Source organism: Podarcis raffonei, chromosome 8, assembly GCF_027172205.1.
Source record: "Podarcis raffonei isolate rPodRaf1 chromosome 8, rPodRaf1.pri, whole genome shotgun sequence".
NCBI lineage: Eukaryota > Metazoa > Chordata > Lepidosauria > Squamata > Lacertidae > Podarcis > Podarcis raffonei.
Window position 1 is genome coordinate 40,242,383 of NC_070609.1, and position 25,648 is coordinate 40,268,030.

General features: G+C 46.5%; 2 protein-coding genes across 4 annotated transcripts in view; one reads left to right on the plus strand and one right to left on the minus strand.

Moving 5' to 3' along the window:
* Nucleotides 1–20,492: 20,492 nt before the first annotated feature.
* On the minus strand, nucleotides 20,493–22,125 carry TMEM30B (transmembrane protein 30B). The gene has a single exon (XM_053399513.1). It carries the CDS (start codon nucleotides 22,123–22,125, stop codon nucleotides 21,043–21,045), a length of 1,083 nt encoding a protein of 360 aa, XP_053255488.1. The 3' UTR covers nucleotides 20,493–21,042.
* A 148-nt stretch (nucleotides 22,126–22,273) lies between these two features.
* Nucleotides 22,274–25,648, plus strand: part of LOC128419129 (receptor-interacting serine/threonine-protein kinase 2-like) — a 33,907-nt gene continuing 30,532 nt past the window's right edge. The window contains exon 1 of one of the 3 annotated variants that reach the window (XM_053399499.1): nucleotides 22,274–22,352. The gene's annotated coding sequence lies outside the window, so the exon portion shown is untranslated. Of the gene's footprint in view, nucleotides 22,353–22,644; nucleotides 22,738–25,648 lie in introns of those variants that run through there. The other 2 variants (XM_053399501.1, XM_053399498.1) reach the window with 2 other exon arrangements.

Consider the following 25,648-nt stretch of genomic DNA (forward strand, 5'->3'; position numbering starts at 1 on the left):
TGTTCAGCCCAAATCTACCCCCTTGCATCTGGAGGCCATTAGATCTCTGTGGCTAGTTGAGGAGTGTGCTAGGGCCCCATTCAGCCTTCTCATTACCAGGCATGATGTTTAACAATAGTAGCTTTATTATAATTATTCTTTACATAACACTATCAACGTAAATGGAGCTTTTTAAAGCTCTGTGAGCAAGTAGGACAGGCATCTGCTGAAAACAGTTTGCAATCTAGATTTTGATGCTTGGGGAGATGATGGAGGGGAGAAGGGGGAGAAATGAGTGTCACAGTGGATAATAGACAGAAAATGCCATTCCCCGGGTGCGGATGGGGGCTCAGATTGTGATGTGGATTAAATTATTAAGTCAATGGCTTTGCAGAAAGGGAGGGAACTGAAGAAAGAGAAGCAAAGCTTCTAGAGTGAAATCTCCCAAAACAGAGATAAATTTGTGTATCAGCTATTGAATGTAAGCTGTTTGAGGCAAAGACCTGCCATTCCTCTCTCCCACAAATATAGCTCTGCAAAGTGCAATGTACATTGGTAGTGCTGTATAAACAAGTCAAAGTCCTTTGAAAGTGTTTACACTTGAGAATGAAAGCAAACATACCAACAATGATATTCAATTTTGTAGCTCTATAAGGTCTAGGTGAAATGCAGCCAATGAACTACAAATAATACAACGTTTCCATCTTTACATATAATCTTCTAGAGAAGGACATTTGCCCTGATCCACAAGGGAGATACATGCACAAAGGAAACTTCTGGTGTGTAGCTGATGCAGATACTTACCATGTATCTTAGCGCTCTTCTAAGCCTCATTGAATAGGCTGGATGGTACTTTTAAATGAATATGAGAGGTGCCTCTAGCAGCTCCACATACAAGCACATTGTGCTAACCCAAATAGGATGTTGCCTGAGTTGTCCAAGTTGGCAATTGGGACTCAGTTCTTCATTGATCCCATTCCTACCTGCATGGCAATTTTCTATGCTGGGGAACACTTGTTGTGCCCTATGGCAGTTATGCGATAGTGCTCCACAGGGATTTATTTTGTTCTCTCTGCTGTTCTGCATTGTATCAGGGGTCAGGAACCTCAGGCCCATGGGCCAATGTTGCCCCCTAGACCTCACTATCTGGCTCTTGGGATTCTGCCCAGGCCACACCCTCCCAGACCTCAGACCTCCCTGGCCCTGCTCAGTGCCTTCCTCTGGTGATTTTACCTGCTGGAAATGGGTCCATGAACTCTGATAATATGCCTTGCATGAACGGTGTGCATCTGGGCACAGCCACCACTGGCACATGGCCCCTGGGAGAGACTTGGCCCTTGGTCTGAAGCAGGTTATCCACCCTGATCAACAGAAAACTTTTGAGTGAGATAATTCAGCTTTTTGGAATCACGTATAACCTATAACTTGATGTAACCCAAGTTTATTGCAGGCTTGGTGAGGGAGGTGGCCTGTTGAAAGTCCCAAGAGTCAAACAGACAGGCTTGGGTGGCCATATTTGGTCCCTGGGCCTGAGGTTCCCTACCCCTGCAGTAATGGATTGGATGAGGCCATTAAACTGAGATTAAATTTAGAAAGGTCAGAGGCACTGCTGGTGGGTGGTTCAGACAGGCTAGTGGTACAGATGGTGGTAGGTGGTGGTCACCTCTTCTGGACAGGGATTGTACTCCCATTTAAACTGGATTTGTTTTTATAGCTTGGCAGTGCTGTGTCAGATTGTGAGGGTAACCTTGGTGCAAATCCCCACTTCTCCATGACACTCAATAGGGGCCCCAGCAGTGTTCTTCACAGGCAAGATAAAGAGATGGGAAAAGAGGACACCATGTTGTCTGTTATTTGCTCCTTGAAGGAAAGGTGAGATCAAAAGGTGAGAAACAAATAAACCTTGGAAGGTCCATGGCTTCTACCCTTGGGGAATATTTATCCTCCAGGGCCAGCTAGTCAATTGTTAACAGAGCCAGGAATAGGGAGGGCTTTAAGGTGAATGTGACAGACCCACCACATCAATCCATCTAAGTTTATTTAGAATCAAAGAACCATAGAAATGTGGAGTTGGGAGGTACCCTAAGGATCGTCTAGTCCAATCCTCTGCAATGCAGGACTTTTTGCTCTGTAGATATATGCTAAAAGAGAGAGAGGAAACAACCACCCTTATTGGAAATAATGCCTTGCTGAAGTATAAAGATCATGAAAAACTGACCTACACAGCTGCAGTCATTGAGGAAAGCCAGCTTAGGCTTATGCACCATCTTCTTCAGGGCCACAGAAGCAGGTAATCCAGCAAGCCAGGCAAAGAACCTCAGAAGCCCCACCAAAGCACCCAGCTAGCTAGGCTATTCAGGGGAAATGGGGAATACTTGGAAATACTTGCTTGGATCAGAGCATCACAGGGTAGGGAGCCTCAAGCTCCTATATAAGCTCACAGAATGAATTGCTCTCACCTAGGGATGGACGCGGGTGGCACTGTGGGTAAAAGCCTCAGCACCTAGGACTTGCCGATCGAAAGGTCGGCGGTTCGAATCCCCGCTGTGGGGTGCGCTCCCATCACTCGGTCCCAGCGCCTGCCAACCTAGCAGTTCGAAAGCACCCCCGGGTGCAAGTAGATAAATAGGGACCGCTTACTAGCAGGAAGGTAAACGGTGTTCCGTGTGCTGCGCTGGCTCGCCAGATGCAGCTTCGCCACGCTGGCCACGTGACCCGGAAGTGTCTGCGGACAGCGCTGGCTCCCAGCCTATAGAGTGAGATGAGCGCACAACCCTAGAGTCTGGCAAGACTGGCCTGTACGGGCAGGGGTAGCTTTACCTTTACCTTTAGGGATGGATGATGTTGATTTTCACTTCTCACTGTTTCTCATTTTTCCGGTATGAAGTTCAGCTTTCCATAATTCTGCTTCAGTTTGTGGAGATTCTCTTTTTTTAAAGCTCTCCATGAAAATTCATCAGCATTTTAGTTTTTCTTCAAATCTATGCATCTTTTGTTGGCAATTACAATAGGCACATTTTTATTTATTTTTTTGCATAGCAATGTATCACAGTATAATGTGTCACTGCCTGTTATTTTCTCTCATGTATATATTTGTATGCACATTTCACTCTGGTAGACACACTTGTGTACATAATACTTGGCTGGTTGACTGCATTGCAAAATTCGGAGAAGTGTGACTTTCGAAAGATGGTTGTGTATGGTTTCAGAAGGCTTCCAAAACATGGGTTCACGGGTTGTTTCAGAAAGTGCTAATTTGGTAGGTTTGCCTTTAAATGCGAACTGAATTGGATTTCTCCTCCACCCCTATTTTCATTCTGCCTCTGCTTGACTGACCTGAGGGCATTGACAACAACTCTGCCTCAAGTGAAGCAGGAACATTTTGCCTTTTCATAATAATAAAAAAGGTTTCCTAATCTTGTTATGTCACTGAGTGCTCCACCCTTTTGTACTGTGCCATGATTAGGATTTCAAGGAACTTGGCTTTGCCATGAAAGGAGGCAAGCAAGTTATGTAAGACATCAGAGTCTGGTTTCTTGGTTAGGGATCACAGAGCAACGTTTGCTCCCATGACAACCATGTAACCAGACACCTAGTGGCAGAGAGCTGGACAAAAGCTTCTTCAGAAATCTTTGGGGTGCGGCTCAAAGATGGAGCTCCGAGGTCAGCTGAGTACATTGATGCACTCCCTTTTGTGTTTTGTTTTCCTAGCAGCAGCACTGATGCTTGCTAAATTGAAAGCATGATAAAGAGAAGAGCCTTTTCTGTCTCAAAATAAGGAAAAGGGGTGGAGGTAAAGAATTCACTGCAACCATGCAAATACTGAGGCAGTAGCATCTCTGGGACCATGCAAGGACTTTCTTTCAGCCAGGAAACTGGTCCACCTAGCTCAGTATTGTCTACACTGACTGGCAGTAGGGATTTCAGACTGGAGTTTCTCCCAGCCGTACCTGGAGATGCTGGGAACTGGGCCTGGGACCTCCCGTATGCAAAGCTGATACTTTACCACTCAGCTGCTTCCCCAGTAGGCACAAAGTTCAGTCCTCTAACATCTTGCCATCATTTGCGTTGGGACTTGAGAGAATCTGGTCTCAGAAAAAGATGTCAGCAAAAAGAATTCAACCTGTTTTCTTTCAACTCTCCCATGTGTGTGGCTTTCCATGATGGCCTCATTCTCACTGAAGTTGTCGGCTTCTGTCTAAGCTTTACCCCTTTGTGCTAATAGTGGAGGCTCCAATGACTGAACATTGTTCAGTTTAATAATAATAATAATAATAATAATAATAATAATAATAATAATAATAATTCCCTAAACTTCCCTAAACAGGGCTGCCTTCTGATGTCTTCTGAAAGTCAGATAGTTGTTTATTTCCTTGACATCTGATGGGAGAGCGTTCCACAGGACGGGCGCCACCACCGAGAAGGCCCTCTGCCTGGTTCCCTCGCAGTGAGGGAACTGCCAGAAGACCCTTGGAGCTGGACCTCAGTGTCTGGGCTGAACAATGGGGGTGGAGACTCTTCTTCAGGTATACTGAGCCGAGGCCATTTAGGGCTTTAAAGGTCAGCACCAACACTTTGAATTGTGCTTGGAAATATACTGGGAGCCAATGTAGGTCTTTCAGGACCGGTGTTATATGGTCTTGACAGCCACTCCCAGTCACCAGTCTAGCTGCCACATTCTGGATTAATTGTAGTTTCCAGGTCACCTTCAAAGGTAGCCCCACGTAGAGTGCATTGCAGCAGTCCAAGCAGGAGATAACTAGAGCATGCACCACTCTGGCGAGACAGTCCGTGGGCAGGTAGGGTCTCAGCCTGCATACCAGATGGAGCTGGTAGACAGCTGCCCTGGACACAGAATTGACCTGCACCTCCATGGACAGCTGTGACTCCAAAATGATTCCCAGGCTGCGCACCTGGTCCTTCAGGGGCACAGTTACCCCATTCAGGACCAGGGAGTCCCCCACACAAGCCCGCCCCCTGTCCCCAAAAAACAGCAGAATCAGTTTCCCCCAGAGCAAACAACACCCACCTGGTCAGCAGCAAGACTGCCTACATGTTAGCCATGTGCACGTCTATACACCTGAACACAAGGGGCTAATGAGAGGGCAGGCAGCTTAGTCCATTCAGAAAAGGAGGGAGAAAAAGGAAACAAAACTGACAGTCCTTCACTGCCGCCCAGTGGTAAAAAAAAATACAGCACAATTTAACAATTTGCAAACAATAATGGAAGTTAATGGGGTTGTGTGGGCTCATTGGAATGAATGGGCATTACTCACTCAGAGCCATCATTTTCAATGGGCTTCCTTTGATTTTAGGCTAGTTTCCCTTTGCACCTCATCCACACTGAAGCGATCCTCAAGCTGATCAAAGCTACTTCAGCGTAGAGGGCTTGGTGTCACTTTACAGAGGGCTGGACTGGCCCCCTTGGTGATTGCTAGGCCAATATCTGTGTTCTCTTGTACCCATTGTTTATTTTGATTTTTCAAAACAGGGTAACTGATTCACTGTTTCCTTTCCACCACAGCAGATCAGTGTCTTGTCACTGCCTGCCACCCCAGCTAAGGAAGGCACGTGTCAGATAGTTAACTCTTTATTGACAAGTGAAGTACTTATAACAGCTTCCATAGTGCTCTGGATACACACATGCATGCATGCTTCTAGCGTCTAGACAGCTGTCCACAGGTCTAGGGCCTGTGGAGCAGTTGCAGCAACAGTGGGGCCCTGCCCCTCTTCCAGCTTAGATACCCTCCTCTGACAGGTCGCACCCATGACCTGAGACTTCTCCTGCATGGAAGCCACTGCTGTTCTTCTCTCTTCAAGCTCCTCCTGGTTCTAGGAGACAGCAGGGCAGGAGAAGGTAGGGAGTTGACTGGTCCTTCTCTTGCCTCAATAGCTTCTTCTTCCTCCACCACATCCTGTGTGGCTTCCTCCATCTCAGACTGCCCTGACTCTTCCTTCTCCCTCTGGCTTGGCTTGCAGGTGGCACCAAGCCCCATAAATCACTGGGCCCCTCTCCTGGGTCACACTCCTGGCCCCCTAACACCCCCACATACCGTATTTTTCCATGTATAGGATGCCCCCATGTATAAGACACCCCCTACTTTGGGGGACCCCAAATTTAGAAAATGGGCCTATGCACTATGTATATAAGATGCCCCCAGATTTTTAACTTTCTTTTAAAGTAAAAAAATACACAGAAATGTAGGTAATCTTTAGAGCCCTGCCAGTATCCCACTGGAGCTGTCTGGCTGGTGTCAAGTACAGGGGGCAATGCACTGCCTCCAAACTGAATGAGCTGCTCACCTGGTGGGTTTTAGCCAGGTAGTGGGGGGACCTGTGGGCCTCCAGACATTGCTGGACTCAACTCCCATCAGACCATGAGGATGGCACATGGTCAGGGATGATGATGGGAGTTGGAGTCCAGCATCCTGTGGAGGGCTGCATATCATCTGGAGGACCACTGGTGCCCAACTCCTGATCTAAACTAACCTAAAAAGCATCTAGTCCAAACAAAAAAGAGTAGTCTGTAGGGGGAAAGAAGAGGGGAGCCATGCAGGGATGGGGTAAAGTCACAAGAGGGCTCTGCAGCCCAACAACTGAGGGTCAAGGCAGACTTCAAAGCTAAGCTCACATTATTCTGTTGCTCCAATGATGAGCTGGGCTTCCTTTTTTCTGAACCAAGGCAAGAAGTATTGGGAACTTCAGCACCACTTAAAGCAAGTGGGGCGCTGTGGGTGTGTGCCACAGCTCAGCCAGGTTTTTACTGCTGGCATACAATTCTTCCACCCTGATAGTATGGCAACAGAAAAGAGAGCGTGCAGAGCTCTGAAATACTACAGACAGACTGCTGCCTGGACCAACCCTGCCATTCAGTGGGGTGAAGAGACCTACTTCAGCTGGCACCACAAGGGAGGGAATAGGTGAAGGCAGGGACTGGTGTCTCTCTGGGGAAACAAGGGGTCCAAGACTCGGAGCATTTTTAAAAATAGAAGTCAGTCTCTAGCCCTCCTAGAATGAAAATTATCTAGCAAAATGTCCTTCTAAGTGTGAAATGAGTCACAGACCCTCCAAGTACCCCTATTTTCCAGGGATAGTCCCAGATTTACAGAAACCTTCCCAGTTTCTGATTCAATCCAGGTATGTACTGCTTTCCTCAGGACGTCCCTATTTTCATTGGAGAAATATTGGAGAGTATGGAAGAAGAAGAAGAGAAGAGTTTGGATTTGATATCCCGCCTTTCACTCCCTTTAAGGAGTCTCAAAGCGGCTAACATTCTCCTTTCCCTTCCTCCCCCACAACAAACATTGACCCTCCCCCCCACCAAAGCCAAGGAGATAAACAACTATACAACCTGTAGAAGACATTTGAAGGCAGCCCTGTATAGGGAACTGTTTTAATGTTTTACAGTATTGTGTTATATGTTGGAAGTTGTCCAGAGTGGCTGGGGCAACACAGTCAGATAGGCAGGGTAGAAATAATGAAATGATGGTGATGCAGGAGGAATAGGATGCCCCTATTGTCATCAGATCTGGAAGTTTTGGAGTCAGCCTGGTGGCTCCTGGATTTTGGAGCTTTTAACCAATGAGTAAAGTTAGAGCTGTGATTGATGAGAGAGTTGTTTAGACACCAGATGATAGGAATCATTGAGGTCCTACAAAGCTGGCAGTCCCTGGACCTGAGCAGGGTTCCTGTGGCTTGGAGGCAGTTAAAAATGGGGTAGGGGAGGAGATCTCAGGACCTGGGTCACCCCCTGCCAATGCCCCCTGTTTGGTGAAGCATTTGGAAGAAGGAGAAGATTGTTAGTGCAATCAGTCTAATGCTTATTATTGCCAGATCGCAGCCTGTGTCAAGTTAGGAAGTGAGGATCATTCTAAATCTCAGGGATATTATGGCTTTCAGCTGATAGATTCCGCCAAGCCTTGCGGGACCTTGCTCCCCCTGGCGACTCATTGACTGAGCTTGTTGAGGGCTGGAATATCCAGCTCCTGGCAGCCATCGATGAGATCGCACCGAAGCGCCCTCTGCGACCCCGCAGAAACCGGGCTCCCTGGTTTACCGAGGAGCTCCGGAAAATGAAGCGGGACCTCAGACGGCTAGAGCGAGTATGGCGGGGTGCCCATGACGGAGCCTCAAGAACATCTTATAGGGCTTTTATGAAAACCTACGAGATGGCGGTGAAGGCTGCTAAGAAGTCTTACTTCTCGGCCTCCATTGCATCCACTAGCTCTCGCCCGGCGCAATTATTTAATATAATCAGGTCTTTAACGTCCCTTGAAGGACAGCCAAATTTAAATAACAATTTGACACACGGCTGTGAGGCATTTGCGAGCTTTTTTGCGGAGAAGGTCTTGTTGCTCCGCCATGACCTCCCTGCCAATTTGGATACAATAAAGGAACTGGAGGCCCCTCGACTGTCCTCGGGTCCAGTATTGGACCACTTTGACCGGATATCCCCAGCCGATGTGGACAGACTTCTCCGAGCGGGAAAGCCCACCACCTGTCCTCTTGACCCGTGCCCGTCTTGGCTGATTAGAGCGTGTCCAGACGAGGTGCGGTCCCTCCTGGGGGATATCATCAATTTGTCCCTTGGCACGGGGACATTCCCAGGGGAACTGAAGGAGGCAGTGGTGCGCCCACTCTTAAAGAAAACATCATTAGATCCTTTAGATCTATCCAATTACCGCCCGGTTTCGAATCTTCCGTTCCTGGGTAAGGTGATTGAGAGAGCGGTTGCTGAACAGCTTGGTGGGTTTCTGGATGAAACATCGGCTCTGGATCCATTCCAGTCTGGCTTCCGCGCTGGTCATGGGACCGAGACAGCTCTGGTTGCCCTAACAGATGATCTTCGTAGACAGCTGGATCGAGGCGGGTCGGGGCTGCTGATTCTTCTAGATCTGTCAGCAGCTTTCGACATGGTCGATCATGAACTTCTGGACCACCGCCTTGCCGACGTGGGGATCCAGGGCACAGTCCTTCAATGGCTGCGCTCGTTTCTCTCTGGTCGGGGACAGAGGGTGGCGCTTGCGGGGGAATTGTCATCGCGCCACTCCTTGGTGTGTGGAGTACCTCAGGGTGCAATACTCTCCCCAATGCTTTTCAACATCTTTATGCGCCCCCTCGCCCAGCTTGTCCGGAGTTTTGGGCTGGGTTGCCATCAGTATGCCGATGACACCCAACTCTATCTGTTGATGGATGGCCATCCTGACTCGGCCCCAGACACACTGACCAGATGTCTGGAAGCTGTGGCTGGATGGTTACGTGGGAGCCGGTTGAAGCTAAATCCTTCGAAGACAGAGGTCCTGTGGCTGGGACGGGACGATATGGGATTGGGGGGGCAACTCCCATCTCTTGCGGGGGCGCAGTTAGTGCCAGCACCGTCCGTTAAGAGTTTGGGTGTAATCTTCGACACCTCCCTTTCCATGGAGGCGCAGATTGCAGCTATAACAAAGGCGGCATTTTTCCATCTCCGCCAAGCTAAGCAGTTGGCTCCTTACCTCTCTCGCCCTGACCTAGCCACTGTGATCCACGCGACGGTCACCTCCAGACTGGATTATTGTAACTTGCTCTACGTGGGGCTGCCCTTAAGACTGACCCAGAAACTCCAGCGGGTGCAGAATGCTGCAGCGAGACTCCTTACGGGGTCTTCGCTGCGAGATCACATTCATCCGGTGCTATATCAACTGCACTGGCTCCCGGTGGAGTACAGGATCAGGTTTAAGGTGCTGGTTTTAACCTTTAAAGCCCTATATGGCCTAGGACCCTTGTACCTACAGGACCGCCTCTCCTGGTATGCCCCACAGAGAAACTTACGGTCTTCAAATAAAAACATATTGAAGGTCCCAGGCCACAGAGAAGTTAGGCTGGCCTCAACTAGAGCCAGGGCTTTTTCGGCTGTGGCTCCGACCTGGTGGAACACTCTGTCACAAGAGACTAGGGCCCTGCGGGACTTGACATCTTTCCGCAGGGCCTGCAAGACAGAGCTGTTCCGCCAGGCCTTTGGCCAGGGCACAGCCTGACTTCCTCCCTCGGCAATCTTCGCGGAGCTCTGGCCCAATGGTGGCCAGTGGCTTGAATTTAATTAATTTTATAATGAATGATTTTAGAGTGTTGTTTGTGTTGTACTTTTGTATTGTTTTATTGTTGTTAGCCGCCCTGAGCCCGGCTTCGGCTGGGGAGGGCGGGATATAAATAAAATTTATTATTATTATTATTATTGTCACTCAGGATAAGTCTCAGCCCTTTTGCAGGTATTTTCTGCCTGATGTCTGCATCTCCTTCCTCTCTAATTCTCTGCCCCCTGACAGCCACAAAGTGCTCTGATCCACCCAGCCTGACCTGTAGCAATTCAGGGCTTTCTGCATTCAACTTGTCCAATGCCCCAGTTCCTCCACATATGCCATATTGGGCTCTGATCGTAGCCAAATCCAGTGCATAACAGAAGATAAATAATTCCAATGTTCTCCATTCTTGCAAGATCCTGTTCCAAAGCAACTCATGCAAGGCTTGTGGCTGTGTTTTGCAACCTCACATGCTACTATGCTCAGACCATTTTCTGTAAATGTTCTTTAATCCTGTGGTCAAGCAAGAGTTACCATACTGCAGAAACCGGGGGGGGGGGGGGAGAGACAGAAAAATATAAAACTTTTTAGATTGCATCACCTAGTCAGTCTTCTTCTCTGTTTAGTGATGTCACTCTAGGGGGGAGCTGGATCTTAGTACTACACAGGGCCCCACTGAAATCTGAGAGTCCAAAGTCCACAACTGGTACTGATCACCAACTGTAACAATGAATATTTTATTTGGGTCCTTCCTTGTTACGCTGAGTTAATTTCTTACTTCTTGCCCTCCCTAAATATCTTGATCCTGTTAGCTATAAAGCAAACCCTACTCCTGTTTCTTGGAGGAGGGAACCTAGATGGCTTGAAAGGGAATCTGCTTCTCCACTACACAGAGGCGTAGGAAGGGGGGAGCAGTGGGTGCAGTCCGCCCCAGGTGTCATGACTGAGGGAGGTGGCAAAATGGCAGGCGAGTGGGCGGCACACCTTGCGCCTGGTGGCAACAGCTCTTCTGACCTGGCGGCAGAGAGCAGCCCTCCTCAGCCGTGGTGAGGCGCACCTGGCTGCAGCAGCTCTGTTGCTGTGTCATGTCTGACTTGGCTGCGGAGAGCAGGAGGAGAGTGAGAAGCAGTTTCTCTGCCCCTCTCCTACCCTGAATTGTAGCGCATGGGAGGGCACCCTCTGCGCCCTGCCCCCCCTTGGGAGAGCGCGTGCCCTGGGCAGCGCAGGCATATGCTCCACCACTGCCACTACACACCAACAACTTTACATTTATGCTTTTTCCCAGGGTGTGTGATGGACAGATACGCCTACTCCTTCAAGGTTTCCAATCATATACCGGTACACATCCAAACTGGAAAGCTCAGTTTATCAGATTATGTTTGGATCACTGCCACAAACAACAGCAGAGACTCTAAGACACCGTAGCTGTTCCCACACTGCTACCATGTCTCTCTTCAGCTGGCTTCTGGTTATCTCCTTGCTATTGTATGGTTTCGGGAAGAATATCCATCCAAAACGATTTCCCCCTGGACCACGGCCTCTGCCATTCATTGGAAACTTGCTGCAGCTCAATATGTGGAATCCCTTGAAGGGATTCGAAAAGGTAAGGTTCTTTTTTCTCCACCACCGTTATCTAATAAAAGAGCTGATGGAGAACAAAGGAAGGCTGACTACCATTTGCAGGAGTAAGTGCAATTGGAAGAAAGGGCACAGCAGGAGGGTGTGCCTGGAGCTCACTTTTTTGCTTGAGACTAAATATTTGCTTTCCATTGGGCACAGGGAAAGTCACTTGGAAGCTATAGCAGGTGGCATTTTACTACCTGCTAAGTTACATATCAATTTGACTCAAGGAAATAACTGAGCATCTGTGTGCAATGAAAGTGTGTATGTGTTTTGTAAGGTTTTTGACAGAAGATGGGTACCGTTTGTGGGGGAATGGCTTCACGAGCCAATTTAGGACATATACCAGGTCAAAATAGTCCCATTGTGGGCTGAAGGCTTCCCAGCACTGATACAGTGGAAGGCTTTATATCACTCTTATCTTCTTTATTTGCAATTCAAGATCATGTTCCTTCCTGTCTTGGGGTTTTTTAAAAAACAACAACAACACAAAATTAAAAGTTTATTCTCAGACGGGTTTCACCACTCTATAGACTTAGGTCATTCTGTAATCAAGAGTTGTGATAAGTTTCAGCTGACTCCAACCCTCACCCCCCAAAGAACACTCTTTTGTATAACACACCAGCTTGTTAATTCTGGCTCTGGATTAGTGCTAGGCACTGGCAAGGGGGAAGTGGCTGTCATAGCTGATGTTTATCATGACATTTCTATCCCACCTTTCTTCCAAGGAGCCCAAGCTGGAATACATGGTTCTCCCCCTCTCCATTTAACCTCACAACAACCCTGTGATGTAAGTTAGGTTGAGAGATAGTAACTGGGCCCATGGTTGCTTTGTGAGCTTCATGACTGAGTGAGGATTTGAATTCTGGTCTCCAAAGTCCTAGATTGTTTTGGGTTGGGGTTACCTGCTTTTTGTCTGTGTTTTATCTGAGGGAGGCATTTTACCTGTATTTTGGGTATTCTGAGCATCACCAGCTTTTCTTCCGTAAAATGAGTATTTTGTGGTAGCCACGGCCATTTCTCGCATTACTGAATGTGCTCCCAGGCCTCAAAAAGGTTGGGAACCTTTTGTTAAAACTATTGATGCCTACAAGGCATGCTGGCTACACACAACCTCAAGGTTCAGTGTCAGTTGGTTATTTAGGACCAGTTTCAGGGAGTGGTGGAAGGATTGCTATCAAGCTTCGCTTATGGGTTACAAAAGAACCTGGCTTGCCACTGTGGGAAAGAGGTTGATGGACTAAGATGAATCTCTGGTCTCCTTCCTGTGTTTTCTTCAAAGATGCTGGGGGAGGAAAGCTTAAGTGAGTACAACATTCACACACATAATAACAATGGAATTTTATTTCTGGTTGTAACTGAGACTGCTGGTCCTCAGAGAAATGCCAAAAGGAAATGGACACTGTTGTTGGCAAGGGTGCATGCCTGAAGTATGAAGACTGGGAGAACTTTCCCTACACCCATGCAGTCATCCATGAAATCCAGTGTGTTTCAAGCATAGTGCCCCTGGGAATACCCCAAACACCCATCCAAGACATAGAGGTTTTGGGGTATACAATTCCCAGGGTAAGTTCTGCAACATTTGAATGTGAGCCATGTTGGTGTTCCCTGAGCATGCAGATGGTAGGCATTATGAGTTCTGTGTAGCTGTTTGATTATTTAAACCATTTATCTAAACACAGAGGTGGCACATCTCATTTTGCCACCTGAGGATATATGGAAAGGTGCTGCCCTGTGTGCCCCTTGCCACCTCTGCCAAACCTCACTTACTGGGGCCATGCAGCTACAGCTTCTGGGTTCCAGCGAGATCTTGCAAAGGCCTCCGCAGGCCTCATGCCACCTCCCTGAGACCTGGTAAGCAGGACTGCTGTTACATCTCCCTGGAACCTGGAAGCTGCCACAGCTGCTTCTCCTCACTTCTCTGGCTGGGGTGGGTGACACACCTGCAGAAGAATCCCTTGGATTCTGCCGCCTGAGGCACCTCACTCAGTCTGCCTCATGGATGGGATGGTCCTGATCTAACAGAAAGCAACTGAAGGAGGCTGGGATCTCACACCCAGCAGTGGTGGTGGGGAAGGGGCTGTCTATTTTTTTTTTCCTCTCAAGGATCACCGAGTGTGTAGATTCAGACACTTTGCTTATCTACAAGTTCTGGGTAAAAATCAGATCCAATAAAAATATAGCACATCTTCTTGATCTGGTTTTTCACCATGGCAGTCCTGAAAAGCAAAAGATCCATTATTTTTATGGTTCAGGCAATAGAGATAGCTGTGATCTGCAATTTGGTGGTGGGTGGAAACCTGTGAAAAGATTCTGCAGTTTCAAGGGGATCCATTCTCTCTCTCTCTCTCTCTCTCTCTCTCTCTCTCTCTCTCTCTGTGTGTGTGTGTGTGTGTGTGTGTGTGTCTTTGCATCTGCTTCTCATTTGCTCCAGCTTCCCTCCTGCACTTTCACTCTCTCTGCTTCCAATCTGAGCCTTGAAAAGCACATTAGAGCTGAAAGAAGTAAGACAGTGTGTTGCACTTTGGACTTTATCACTCCCCTCTATGGACTCAGCTATATAGCTGCACATAAAACATTTTAAGTTTGTTGTAAAGTGCAATATACAAATGTGACACAAGATGGCGACAGTGAGCTATGGCAAATTCAATATATTTTTCAAAACGTTTTTTAAATAAGCATTTTCATAACATTTTTAATATGTGTGTGGATTCCACCTATGTATCCTTCAAGAGGAGGAGAGAAAAGTAACTCACCATTTCATTTCCCCTTATCTCATGATGAACATGGCAAAGAGAGGGGAGCTCAGAGGCTTTGTGGGTGCCAGGGAAAAACCACATGGGCACCATTGCCAACCACAGCATTAATGCTTCCTTCTGTAGTTCTCTTGTGTTTCCTGCGTTTCTCTTTTCTTTTTCTTTTTGCAGGGAACCACAGTGCTAACCAATATTGCTTCTGCCCTTAATGATGAGTCTCAGCGGAAGTACCCATTTGAGTTCAACCCCCTCCAACTTCCTGAACAGAAAAGGAGAGTTTATAAAACAGGAAGCCTTTCTCAGTAGGTAAATTATTTCTGTCTTTCTAACTTCTAATTACTTCTTCAGCAATGGCAGAAAAATGTGTCCCAACGATCACATAATTCACCTATGGGACACCCTGTACCTGCATCTATGAAAGACCTGGAACATGTTTATTTACAGGATTTTCACATTGTCCGTTAACAATAAATCACTCCCACAGGAGGCAGTGATATCCATCAACTTGACTGGCTTCAAAAGAGGATTAGACAAATTCATGGAGGCGAGAGGTATGAATGACTGCTAGCCATAATGGCTATGCTCTCCCTTCACTGCTGGAGGCAGCAATGCTTCTGAATACCTGTTGCTGAAAAACACAGGTGGGAAGAGAAGAAGAAGAAGAGTTTGGATTTGATATCCCACTTTATCAGTACCCGAAGGCGTCTCAAAGCGGCTAACATTCTCCTTTCTCTTCCTCCCCCATAACAAACACTCTGTGAGGTGAGTGAGGTGAGGCTGAGAGACTTCAGAGAAGTGTGACTAGCACAAGGTCACCCAGCAGCTGCATGTGGAGGAGCGGAGACGCAAACCCGGTTCACCAGATTACGAGTCTACCGCTCTTAACCACTACACCACACTGGTTTAGTGCTCTTGTGCTCATTTCCTGCTTGTGGGTTTACCACAGGCATCTGGCTGACCACTGTAAGAACAGGATGCTGGACTAGATGGGACACTGACCTAATCCAGCAGGCTCTTCTTATTGTTCTTCAGTTATCTGGGCAATGTGTATTTGAACATGTGCACACACACACCCCATAAAAACGTAAAAATACACTATGAACGGGGGGGACCCCACTTCAAGGAAACCAATGTTATGTTTTTATTGTACACCACATATACTACAGTATTAAATGGGATATAAATTATTAAAATAAAATAAAAAATTGAATCAAGTATGCAATAGAGGAAACAGAATGTCTGAGGACTAAAAAGTGGGCAAGCATGAGTTTTCATTTCTTCAGGGGAATGAACGTGTCAGTTGGCACATGGCAGCCAAACAAAACTGCACTCCCAAGCCAGTCCTGTTTTGTTTTTGTTGCTTGTTTATTTGTGCTATATTTTTCCACATGCACCTTGGTTTGATAAGGCTTCCAAGGTGGCTCACAAAAAATACAAAATAAAGAATTATTTTAAAATGCTACAATTGATATCACAATTAAATCAAAATTCTTTCCATTTATTTCTTATTCACTTGTAGATTTATGAAGTGCTTCATAACCCAAAGTCCTCAAAATGGTTGACAATTTGATAAAAATAAGATAAAAAGATAAAAGGTTACAGTTTCAGTAAAACTGAAACTAAAAGCAATAAAACCAATTCCACAATTGTGCAAACAATATTCCATAAAATGAGTGGGTCACACTTCAGTAACAGTCTTCTTAATTTTTTTTTTAATTCCTTCCAGTAGCACCTTAGAGACCAACTAAGTTTGTTATTGGTATGAGCTTTTGTGTGCATCCACATGAAAGCTCATACCAATAACAAACTTAGTTGGTCTCTAAGGTGCTACTGAAAGGGGAAAAAATTATTTTGTTTTGACTACGGCAGACCAACACTGCTACCTACCTGCAACTTAAATAAAAAATGTATTCAGTAACTGCCTAAATATGCTAGGCACTTGTCTAATTTCAGTTGGTAAATGGTTCCAGCAGGATGGGTCTGCAACACTAAAAATCTTGTTTCTAGTACAAACTACGGTAAGTATCCATCCGGGGCATATGGTATTCTCCACAGTGCCCCATCTGAGCAGTCCAGTTGCCAGGCAGGGATATATGGGGGGGGGGGAGTGGCCCTTTAGGTAACCTGGTCCCAAGTTATTTAGGGATTTAAATTCTAAATTCTTAATTATTCCTTATAAGCAAGGGTCATCACAGTTCAGAATCGCAACATAAGCAGAGTAGATGGAAACACTAAATTAAAAAGTGCAAATAAAAATAGGTGACAAGGGATGATCGGGGTGCTGTAGCAACCGATTTCCTCCATCATTAGAGGGTTGGGCTAGAATGAACTTTGTGTCTCTTTCCAATTCTGGGATTCCACTCCAGAAGATGGGCAGAGCAGAATGCATTAATTTCTCAGAACAGAATCTACATCACAAGTTTTCCATAAGAGCTTTGCTTGTCCTCACTTCCTTTCTCTAGAACAGGGTTTCTTAACCCTGACTGCACCATTGAAACTTCTATTGCCCTGCCCAATGACTTGGGATTTGGAGTGAAGTCATGCTATCTGGAGTGGCTGTAGCCTCAATTTGAGAATTTAGGTTTGGACAAATTTTATTTGGAAAATACTTAATATACAAAGCTCATATAATTTCAATACTGTTCTCATGAGTCTGAGGTTCCCCCCCCCAAAAAAAAACAAAAAAACCCCACACACATGCATATATAAGCCTGTATCTGGCATTTTTATGCAAAGGCTATTCTGACTTTTGGACTATATTCTGCTCCCTTGCACACAAAAAGGGATAGGCTATGTAGGAGCAAGTACATCTCATGATACTATACCTCATTTTCTTTGACTCTGAGTAATGTTTATCCATGTGACATAGTTCTTCCATTTCAAGCTGTGGTTGTGAAAGTCTCCTGCCACATGTTGCAAGTATTTCTTAAGAAAAAAACACCGCAAAAAGCAGAAAAGTCCCTTGGCTGATTTGCATTAGAAGAAAGGGAAATGCCCAGAGTTTTTGTAAAACACACATGCTGCTTACATTCTTTCCACAGGACATATAGAGTAGTTCACTCTACTATCACCTCTATGGAAATGATTAACTTCTGGATACTGCACTTTGCTAAGGAATATATTTACTGCATAACTGAAGAAAAGAGGGGGAGCACTTGAGTGTGAAAAGAGACTTCCCAATCTGCATTTTATTTGTAAACCAGGTGGGGTGAGGCTTTCGTTTCCTATAAAAATACAAAGGAACGAGAATGTACATAACTATGGATCAGCAATTATTAGGCAAAAGGGATTTTTTTTTAGAAGCAGGGGGAAAATTCCCAAGTTGCATGAACATCAGTCTTCTGGTCTGTCCAGAGTAGGTGACAGCATGGGTTTTTTTTCCAGTAGAGGGGTGGGCAAAACTTTTATCATTCACCCACTCCGTTTTGCAGCTGTTCATGACCAAAGATTTTGTTATTTCAATATAACTCAGTTTATTTTATTTTTATTTATGGAAAAGAAAATAATTACAAACTGAACATTCCCCCCTCCCTTTCCCCAACCCAAAGGCAAAGTTTAGATGTAAACAATAATAGTAAAGTTAATGCAAGCACTGAACTGCATAGAAACTGAAAGCTGCTAGTACAGTATCAATAGGTAGGAGACTGTTAACACAATCATATATTATGGAATGCAGCAGATACATTCTGTTCTGGAGATACTTTGTTTGTGTGCTGTATGAATGGCCGTCTGTCTGCCATGAGGGAATCAAGTGTTTTGCCCTCTAGCCAAGTTTCACCTCAGTTTTTCAGAGTGCTATGTCCCAAATTATGTTATACCATTTTTGTGTATTTAAACGCTTTGCTTCTTTCTAATTTCTAGCTTTCCACATTCTTGCTGTCATTAATAAGTAACCAATGAAATGAGTTATCCAAGCAGGGTAGACCTGGATACAAAGGGTTGCAGCCAACTAAGTCCTACTCAGAGTAGACCTAAATTAGCCATTGTCTATTAGTTTCATTGGGTCTACTCTGAGTAGGATTAGTGCACAACAGAACTCTCCCCACTTGGGAGAGAAACTAGAATTCAGAGAGAGACTGACTGCAAGGCTGGAAGTAGAACAGAGGTGGGGAACCTCAGACACAGCAGCTAAATAGGGCCTTCCAAACCTCTATTTGGCTCTCAGAACTCTCTGCAGGCCACATGCCTCTCCCTCCACACTCCATTCAGGCCTTGCTGCACATCTTCCATGAGTGGTTTTGCTTGGCTGGAATGGGTCTCCTCCGCTTTTCTGAATGGAGGGCAATATGGTGTGTGTGTGTGTGTGTGCACAGAAAATTGGCGTACTATGCAATGGTAACATTTATATTCATTGCTTGCTATTGGCTCAGGCTGGCTTGTTAACAATAACATGTGATGTAGCTTTCAGGTGTATGATAACCTTTGTGGCTGTATTGGCAGCTATTGTTACATCTTGACCCTCTGGTTAATGAAGTTTGATGAAGGCATTCAAGCAACAGTTCAAAACTGTTCCAGGTGTGTTTTACAACAGGGAATTTCATTACTACAAGCAGTTTCTGAGCTCTGGGTGTAGTACTATGCCTAAAATTTCAGATTAAAACCGCCACTGCTGGAAGGAAAGGAGGACCTTTTTCTGCCTCCCCATTTCCAGCTACTTTCTGGCTGGAGAAGGAACCCTCATAAGAATATGGGGGGGCAGGGGAAGTAGGGCTTTGTTTTTTGCAGTCTTTACATGAGGACTAGACCATGTGAAAAATGAACATAAGATTTTAGCTGCAGTTCATTCATTTTCAGCTTTGTATTCTTGTTATAAAAAGTGTGCCTATTACAATCCCACCTACTTGAAGTTAAAAAAGGAACAGACCTGGAAATTTTGATCACGAGTCTCCTGTACCATGTCCATTTCAGCCACTTGAGAACCAGTTAAAACCATGAACCTCTTTAAAAGACTGAATACATGAGGTCAGGCTCACTGGCTACCTCTTTTGGTCATGGCGGCTGGAAAACAGTGCCAAAACTTGCCAACAACCTATGGTTGGTTCCCCACCACTGCTGCCATTTCTCCTGGGTGATGGAAGAAGCCTTTTGTGGATGCCAGCAAATTGGATTTCTTGCATACTTCACACATGTAAAGTTTTCTTTTCACTCTACATGCTGGAGGATGCACAACTACAACCAAAGCTTTTGAGTTCCCCCTTGGCAGAAGGGCACATTTCACATCATCCATGCCTAGGGCTGTCCAGATGCTATTTCCACTCTTTCTACAAAATGGGCAAGATCAGGAAGGGTCCTTGTGCTTGGATGCTTCATTTCCATCCTCCGTCTATGCATCACACTATATGCTGAAAGTCACACCCAAACTGGGATGTCCCACAATCATTTTATCACTGGATATGCCTTCCACATACAGCCTGGGGTGTGGGGTGGGAACAAGTGAACTCAAGTGTATCTCCAAGCAATGCGATTTCTTATCCATTCATATGTCACTGAAAACCAAGCAATCTTTTAGTGTACTACATTTTGCTTAGCTGCAGTGAAATAAGTAGGACTTCCTGCTAGGTGGGTGAGTTTTATTGAAATGGAATGATACTAAAATATGTTTCAGTTCTCAGTCATTCAGATTTATTCAACCTTCTATGGAATGAGAATTTAAAAATGTGATTAGTTACCAAAAAGCATGATAGAAAAGATATTTCCAGTCAGTTGTCTGCAAACAAAACAGAACAGTAGAAAATCAGCATGGGTGGATTTCCTATGCATGATACTTTATATTCTCTCTCCCCCCCCCCCCGCCCAGTAGCATGCTTTCCATCAATCTCAACTGGCATGTCTTCATAAGTGAATGAGAAGGCTAAAGTAACTGATACCTTAAAACCCAAGGCATCCAAAGATGGTTGAATCCCAACAAAGAATTTAAAATGCATTATTAAGCAAGTGCAGCTGGCTCATAGTCAACACAATAAAGTATGAAGAATGCTGTAAACTCCACCAGTGAACACACTTTGTGTATCACTGCATGTAGAATCCCCCAGGTATCTATGCATCACTTCTGAAGTTAGCCAGAAAGTACATACACAGAAGACTGCTGTAAAATTGAATGTATGATACTACATTCAAGTCATTCCAGTAGGACTCTCAATCTGGGAACAATTCTGCTGGAGAACAAATCAAAGTGATGAAGTATGAATGAATGAATGAACATTTAATAATGTTCATTATTAAAACTTTGGCACGGTACCCCTTTGCAAAGGACACATCTTCTCAGTATTCTGAAAACAGGCCATGTTTCATAAGCACTAAACAAGAGGAGAGTCTCCTGTACCCTTAATTAAACATGGATTTCCCTGGGGGCATCTCTGTTGTGAATAAAGAAAACCATGCAGTGGTTGGCTATCCTTGGCAGAAATACCCCACATGTCTGAATTATAGTGATTGAAGATGGCAGCACACACATTCTCACACACAATCAGAGGCATCTACTTGATTCTCAGCTACTCTGAAGATGAGGCTTCTTTTTTAAAAAAGAAAGGCTACAAACTAAGTTCAATTCTAATACCAGAAATAATCTGGCCAGCAAACTTTCTGCAGCAGTCCTCCCCTAAACCTTTTGACTGTCGGAGTCTGCTCCATTAATCTTCCTCATTTTGGTGCCGATATTTCAAATGCACAACTAGCATGACAATGCCAGTGAGGATGCAGGCCGAACCACAAACGAGATAAGCAATGCCCAAGAAAGGATTCTTTCCCCCCATCCAGGAAAGTGTGCTGAAAATGACCTTCTTGCCACCATTGAAAGAGAGGACAGGGTAATTGTAGGTGACATTGAGCTGGTACGTGCCACGGGGCAACCCCACAGAGAAATTCCCCTGGCGGATGCGGGCGTACAGCTTGCGGAAGGTGGGCAGGGCGGCGATGCGCATCCACACAATGAAGTCCTCATTGACAAAGCCCGTGTTGTTTGGGCCCGTGTTGTTGCCCAAGTCGTAGACTGGGTAGGGCCAGTTGGGAGGCTTGGTGGTGTTCTTGAAGGCCAGTGCCAGGCTCCCATTGACCAATTCGGGGTTCCGGAACTTGACGTTGGTGTCGGTCCACCAGGAGATGCCTCTCTTGTCCAGGGGCACAGAGACCATGGAGCCATTGCGAAGCACTTGGTAGAGGGCGAAGGTGTCATTGAAGAGGCTGTTGGCGATGTTCCCGCAGGGTGCGATGGGGAGCTTGTGGTTCTTTTGGTAAGGCTGACACTCAGTAACGGGGTTGGTCAGCGCCCAGGAGTCCCCGCTGAGCTGCGCGTTGTCGCGGGAGATGCTGTAGCGCCGGTTGTTTTGGTAGTAGTTGGAGAGCTGATAGTAGAGGCAGACGGGCGCAGGGTAATCCATGGGCAGCTCAAAGCGCAGCACGCAGGTGCAAGGTGCATGGCGGGTGGGGCTGCTGGTGACGTTGGCGCAGCGAGAGCAACTGGAGCCTGGCGCGCCGGTGTAGTCGAGCTCCAGCTCGTGGATGTCCTCCGAGGAGAAGTGGAGCCCCAAGCCCAGGGCCAAGAAGGCCACGCCCAAGCAGAAGAAGAGTGGCAGCACCGTGCCGGCCGACAGCAGAGGCTGCCAGGCCGGGAGTCGCTGCTGAGTGAAGGCCGTGTTGTCCGGCTTGTTTTGCGCCGTCGGGCCACGGTCCGCCGGGGCGTGGCCGCCGCTCACGTTGTACGAGCCCGAGGCCATGCGGTCGTCGGGGTGGTCGACCTCAGCAGAAGCGGCAGGCAGGCTCGGCGGGAGCCTGACCTGCTTGTGAGGGGAGTAATTGCGCGCCAGCCTCTCCCGCGGCCACCCGGCGATGGGCTGGCAGGGAGGAACGCGCGCTCGGCCCCTCGCCGGCCAGTCAGTCCGTCTCTTCCGCTAGTCCAGGCAGCAGCGGGTGGCCTCGGTCTGCCTGCGACACCGCCCCGCAGGTGAGCGGGGCCACGCCCCCAGGGACGCACAGGTGAGGGGGGGCGCGACCGCGCGTACTCCGAGCTACCACCCAAACGCCTTTGCGCGTGCCCTTGCTAAAGCGCGCGAGACGGCCCTTCAGCCTACCCAAGCCCAGGTAGCGGGGCTTGGTGGACCCCGGGTTCCGTTCCCGCGCTTTTCTCTTCTTCTCAAGCTCCGCCCCTGGCGTCGGGCCAAGGGAGAGACGTCGCGCGGGCGCCTTCTTACGCACCTGTGGTGATCTGGCCCGCTGGAAAGTCTGGGCGGGGCGGCGGCGGCGGCAGGTACTGCTTCTCCAGCCCAACCCTGCCAACTTCCACCTTCGTGGCCCCGCCCCGTCGGGACTGAGGTGCTGACGCTGCTCAGGTAAGAAGGCGCGCTTTCGGCTGCGCTCCTGCACCTTGTTGGGACTCAGGAGGCATGGCGGCCACGCGCGGTCCGTCCCCGCCCCCCCCCCCCCGCGAAGAGGAATATTTATATTTATTTTGAAGAATTTCATCTTAAGGAGAGCATATTGATATTTTGAATAAACGAACACTTAAAATAGCTCACACCTAAGCTAAAAAGGTGTGAGCTAAAAAGCTTCTGAATATACTTTCCATATGTTTATAAACCACCTTTCTTCATCATGAAACCCAAGTTGGCATAATATGCTTTACAGACACCGACCAGACCCAAACCTGCTTAGGTTTACCTAAATGGTGACTTCACCTGCCTTCAGACCAGCCAGTAGAGGGACCTGTGGCCTTCTTCATGCAAGGTTGACACCCAAAGAAAAATGCTACCTGTAGCAGACAGAAGGCAGTGTTCCCATGTTGCCACCCACAAAGCTTTTTGCCATGACTGAATCTGCTTGGTGAATAAGTTGCTGCTACTGAGCATTATTCATTTCTAAAGCATTGCTTTTGCAATATAGGAAGCAGTCTCAAGTCAAACCATTGACCCATCTCGTTCCATATTATCAGTGTCAAGGATGAGCAAACTTCAGACTTATTGGATCTTCTTTGGGGTATTTTTACTAGAACTCAAATTCTGCTAACCAGAGCCATGTGCAAAAGACACAAAAAGAATGAAAGAACAGTGTGCCTTTGAGTCTCAGGATTGCTTTTCGGTACTAGAACTGAATTTAGCTCACAGTACTTTTACACAAAAGTCTACTTTTGGTTTCTCATGTCAGCAACCTGATTCAGGTGGAGAAAAGTTGTTTTGTTGTTGCTATCATTTAGCAATTGCAATCCCTTGCCAATCTCCTGCAAAGCAGCCAGAGATCAGCCAGTAGGTTTCAGCCAGGAGCTCTTTCTCAGCCTTGCATGGAGATACAGTGGTACCTCGGGTTAAGAGCTTAATTCATTCTGGAGGTCCGTTCTTAACCTGAAACTGTTCTTAACTTGAGGTACCACTTTAGCTAATGGGGCCTCCCACTGCTGCCACGCGATTTCTGTTCTCATCCTGAAGCAAAGTTCTTAACCTGAGGTACTATTTCTGGGTTAGCAGAGTCTGTAACCTGAAGCGTCTGTAACCCAAGGTACCACGGTACTCGTGTTTGGATGTGGGGCCCTTTGCAGACACAGATGCAAAGCACACATTCTACCGCTGAGCAACATCTTAACTGCTTACCCTTGTCTACCCAGCCAGTTGGATATGTGAGTCTTGCAGGGTTCTCTCTCCCTCTCTCTCCCAACGTTGGTGTCATGTGTAAATTTTGCTACAGATGGAGAAGCCATGTCTCACAAAGAAAACAGAATATTTAGGGTTGGGTCTGTTGTCATGTTTCCTGTTGCTGATCTTTAAAAACTTCCTCTTTGAGTTAATGCCCTTGGAAACTTTGCAACAGAATAGGTTATATGCAGTTTTGCTTGGGTGAGTTGAGAGTTCAGTAAACAGAAAGCTAGATTCCTGTTTTTAACTCTTGTCAGGCAATTACCTTTTTAAAAGAATGATATGGAGAACTCGTGTCACTGTAACTTTTGTATGAACTTACAGAATCACTTCAAAAACCCATTGTGTGAATGGAGAACAGTTTGCTGGAATTGGCTCGTGTTACTTGACCCGTTCCTACACCCTTTATGCCCAGATAGAACAGAAAGTTTTCAGTCCTGTACAGTATGTGCCTGTTTGGAAATGCCACCTTAGCTTGGAATAACTCACATTGAAGCCAGTGAGGTGTAGTGGTTAGTGTGTTAGACTAGGACCTGGCAGACCAGGGTTCAAATCCCCATTCAGCCATTAAGCTCACTGGGTGACTTTGAGCCTTGGGCCTGTTCGTTTCTCAGCCTAACCTAACCTACGCCAAAGGTAGGAAGAAAAAATGGAAGCAGGTGAACCATGTGCAGCCATGTGATTCCTGTAGAGGGCAGCATTCCTACAACAAAAGTTCTGGTCTTGTTTGTAGAGAGGAGCTGTTGTGGCAGTGGTGGACTTCGGGCTCTCAAATTTCAGCACGCCCTGTGTGACACTAAAATCTGGTACCCCTCCATCTCTTGTGCTCCATTCTATAGCATTGTTTTCACATACCCTGCAGGGTAGCACCTAGTGTGACCACACTAGTCGCGCCACCCTAAAACCGCTTCTGGTTGCAGGAGGGCTAGCAGCATTTTCCCTCCTTGCTTTTCATTTTCAAGTGGTGTGCCTTTTGCTTTTCTATAAAAGTGGAGGAAGAATATCACTACAGACTACATCATGCCAGTTCTAAATTCCAGGAGCATTAGATCATTTTGAGTTAATTACCACAGGAGGTGAATGAAAGGTCACTAAACAATGAAATCATTTGGGGCTTTTCCTATCAACAGATTGCTTGCAAGCATAATTACAAAATTGCATTGTTTCCTCAGAATAATGTGCATTTACACAGGGAAAAGCTGTAGCACCATAGTTATATGGTTTATAGAATTTCTTACAGAACCTGCAAGGTCTAGTGGTTATTCTCAAGCAAATGCGTTTAGCATCAGGACAGCAGAAGCAAGCTCCATTCTATTCTTGTAGTCATGAAGGTACTAAGTGAGCCATCATGGTGTAAGGGTTAGAGTGTGGGACTAGGACCTAGGAGACATGGGGTTAAAATCCCCATTCAGCTGTGAAGCTCACTGTGTGGCCTTGGGCCCAGTCACTGTCTCTCAGCTTAACCTATCTCATAGGGTTACTATGTGGGTAAAAGTGTGGATTATTAGCCAATATTAGTCCTACTCAGAGAAGACCCATGGAAGTTGATGGACTTGACTAACTTAAAATACATTGATTTCAATGGCAAGTCCATCAACTTTCATGGGTCTTCTCTGAC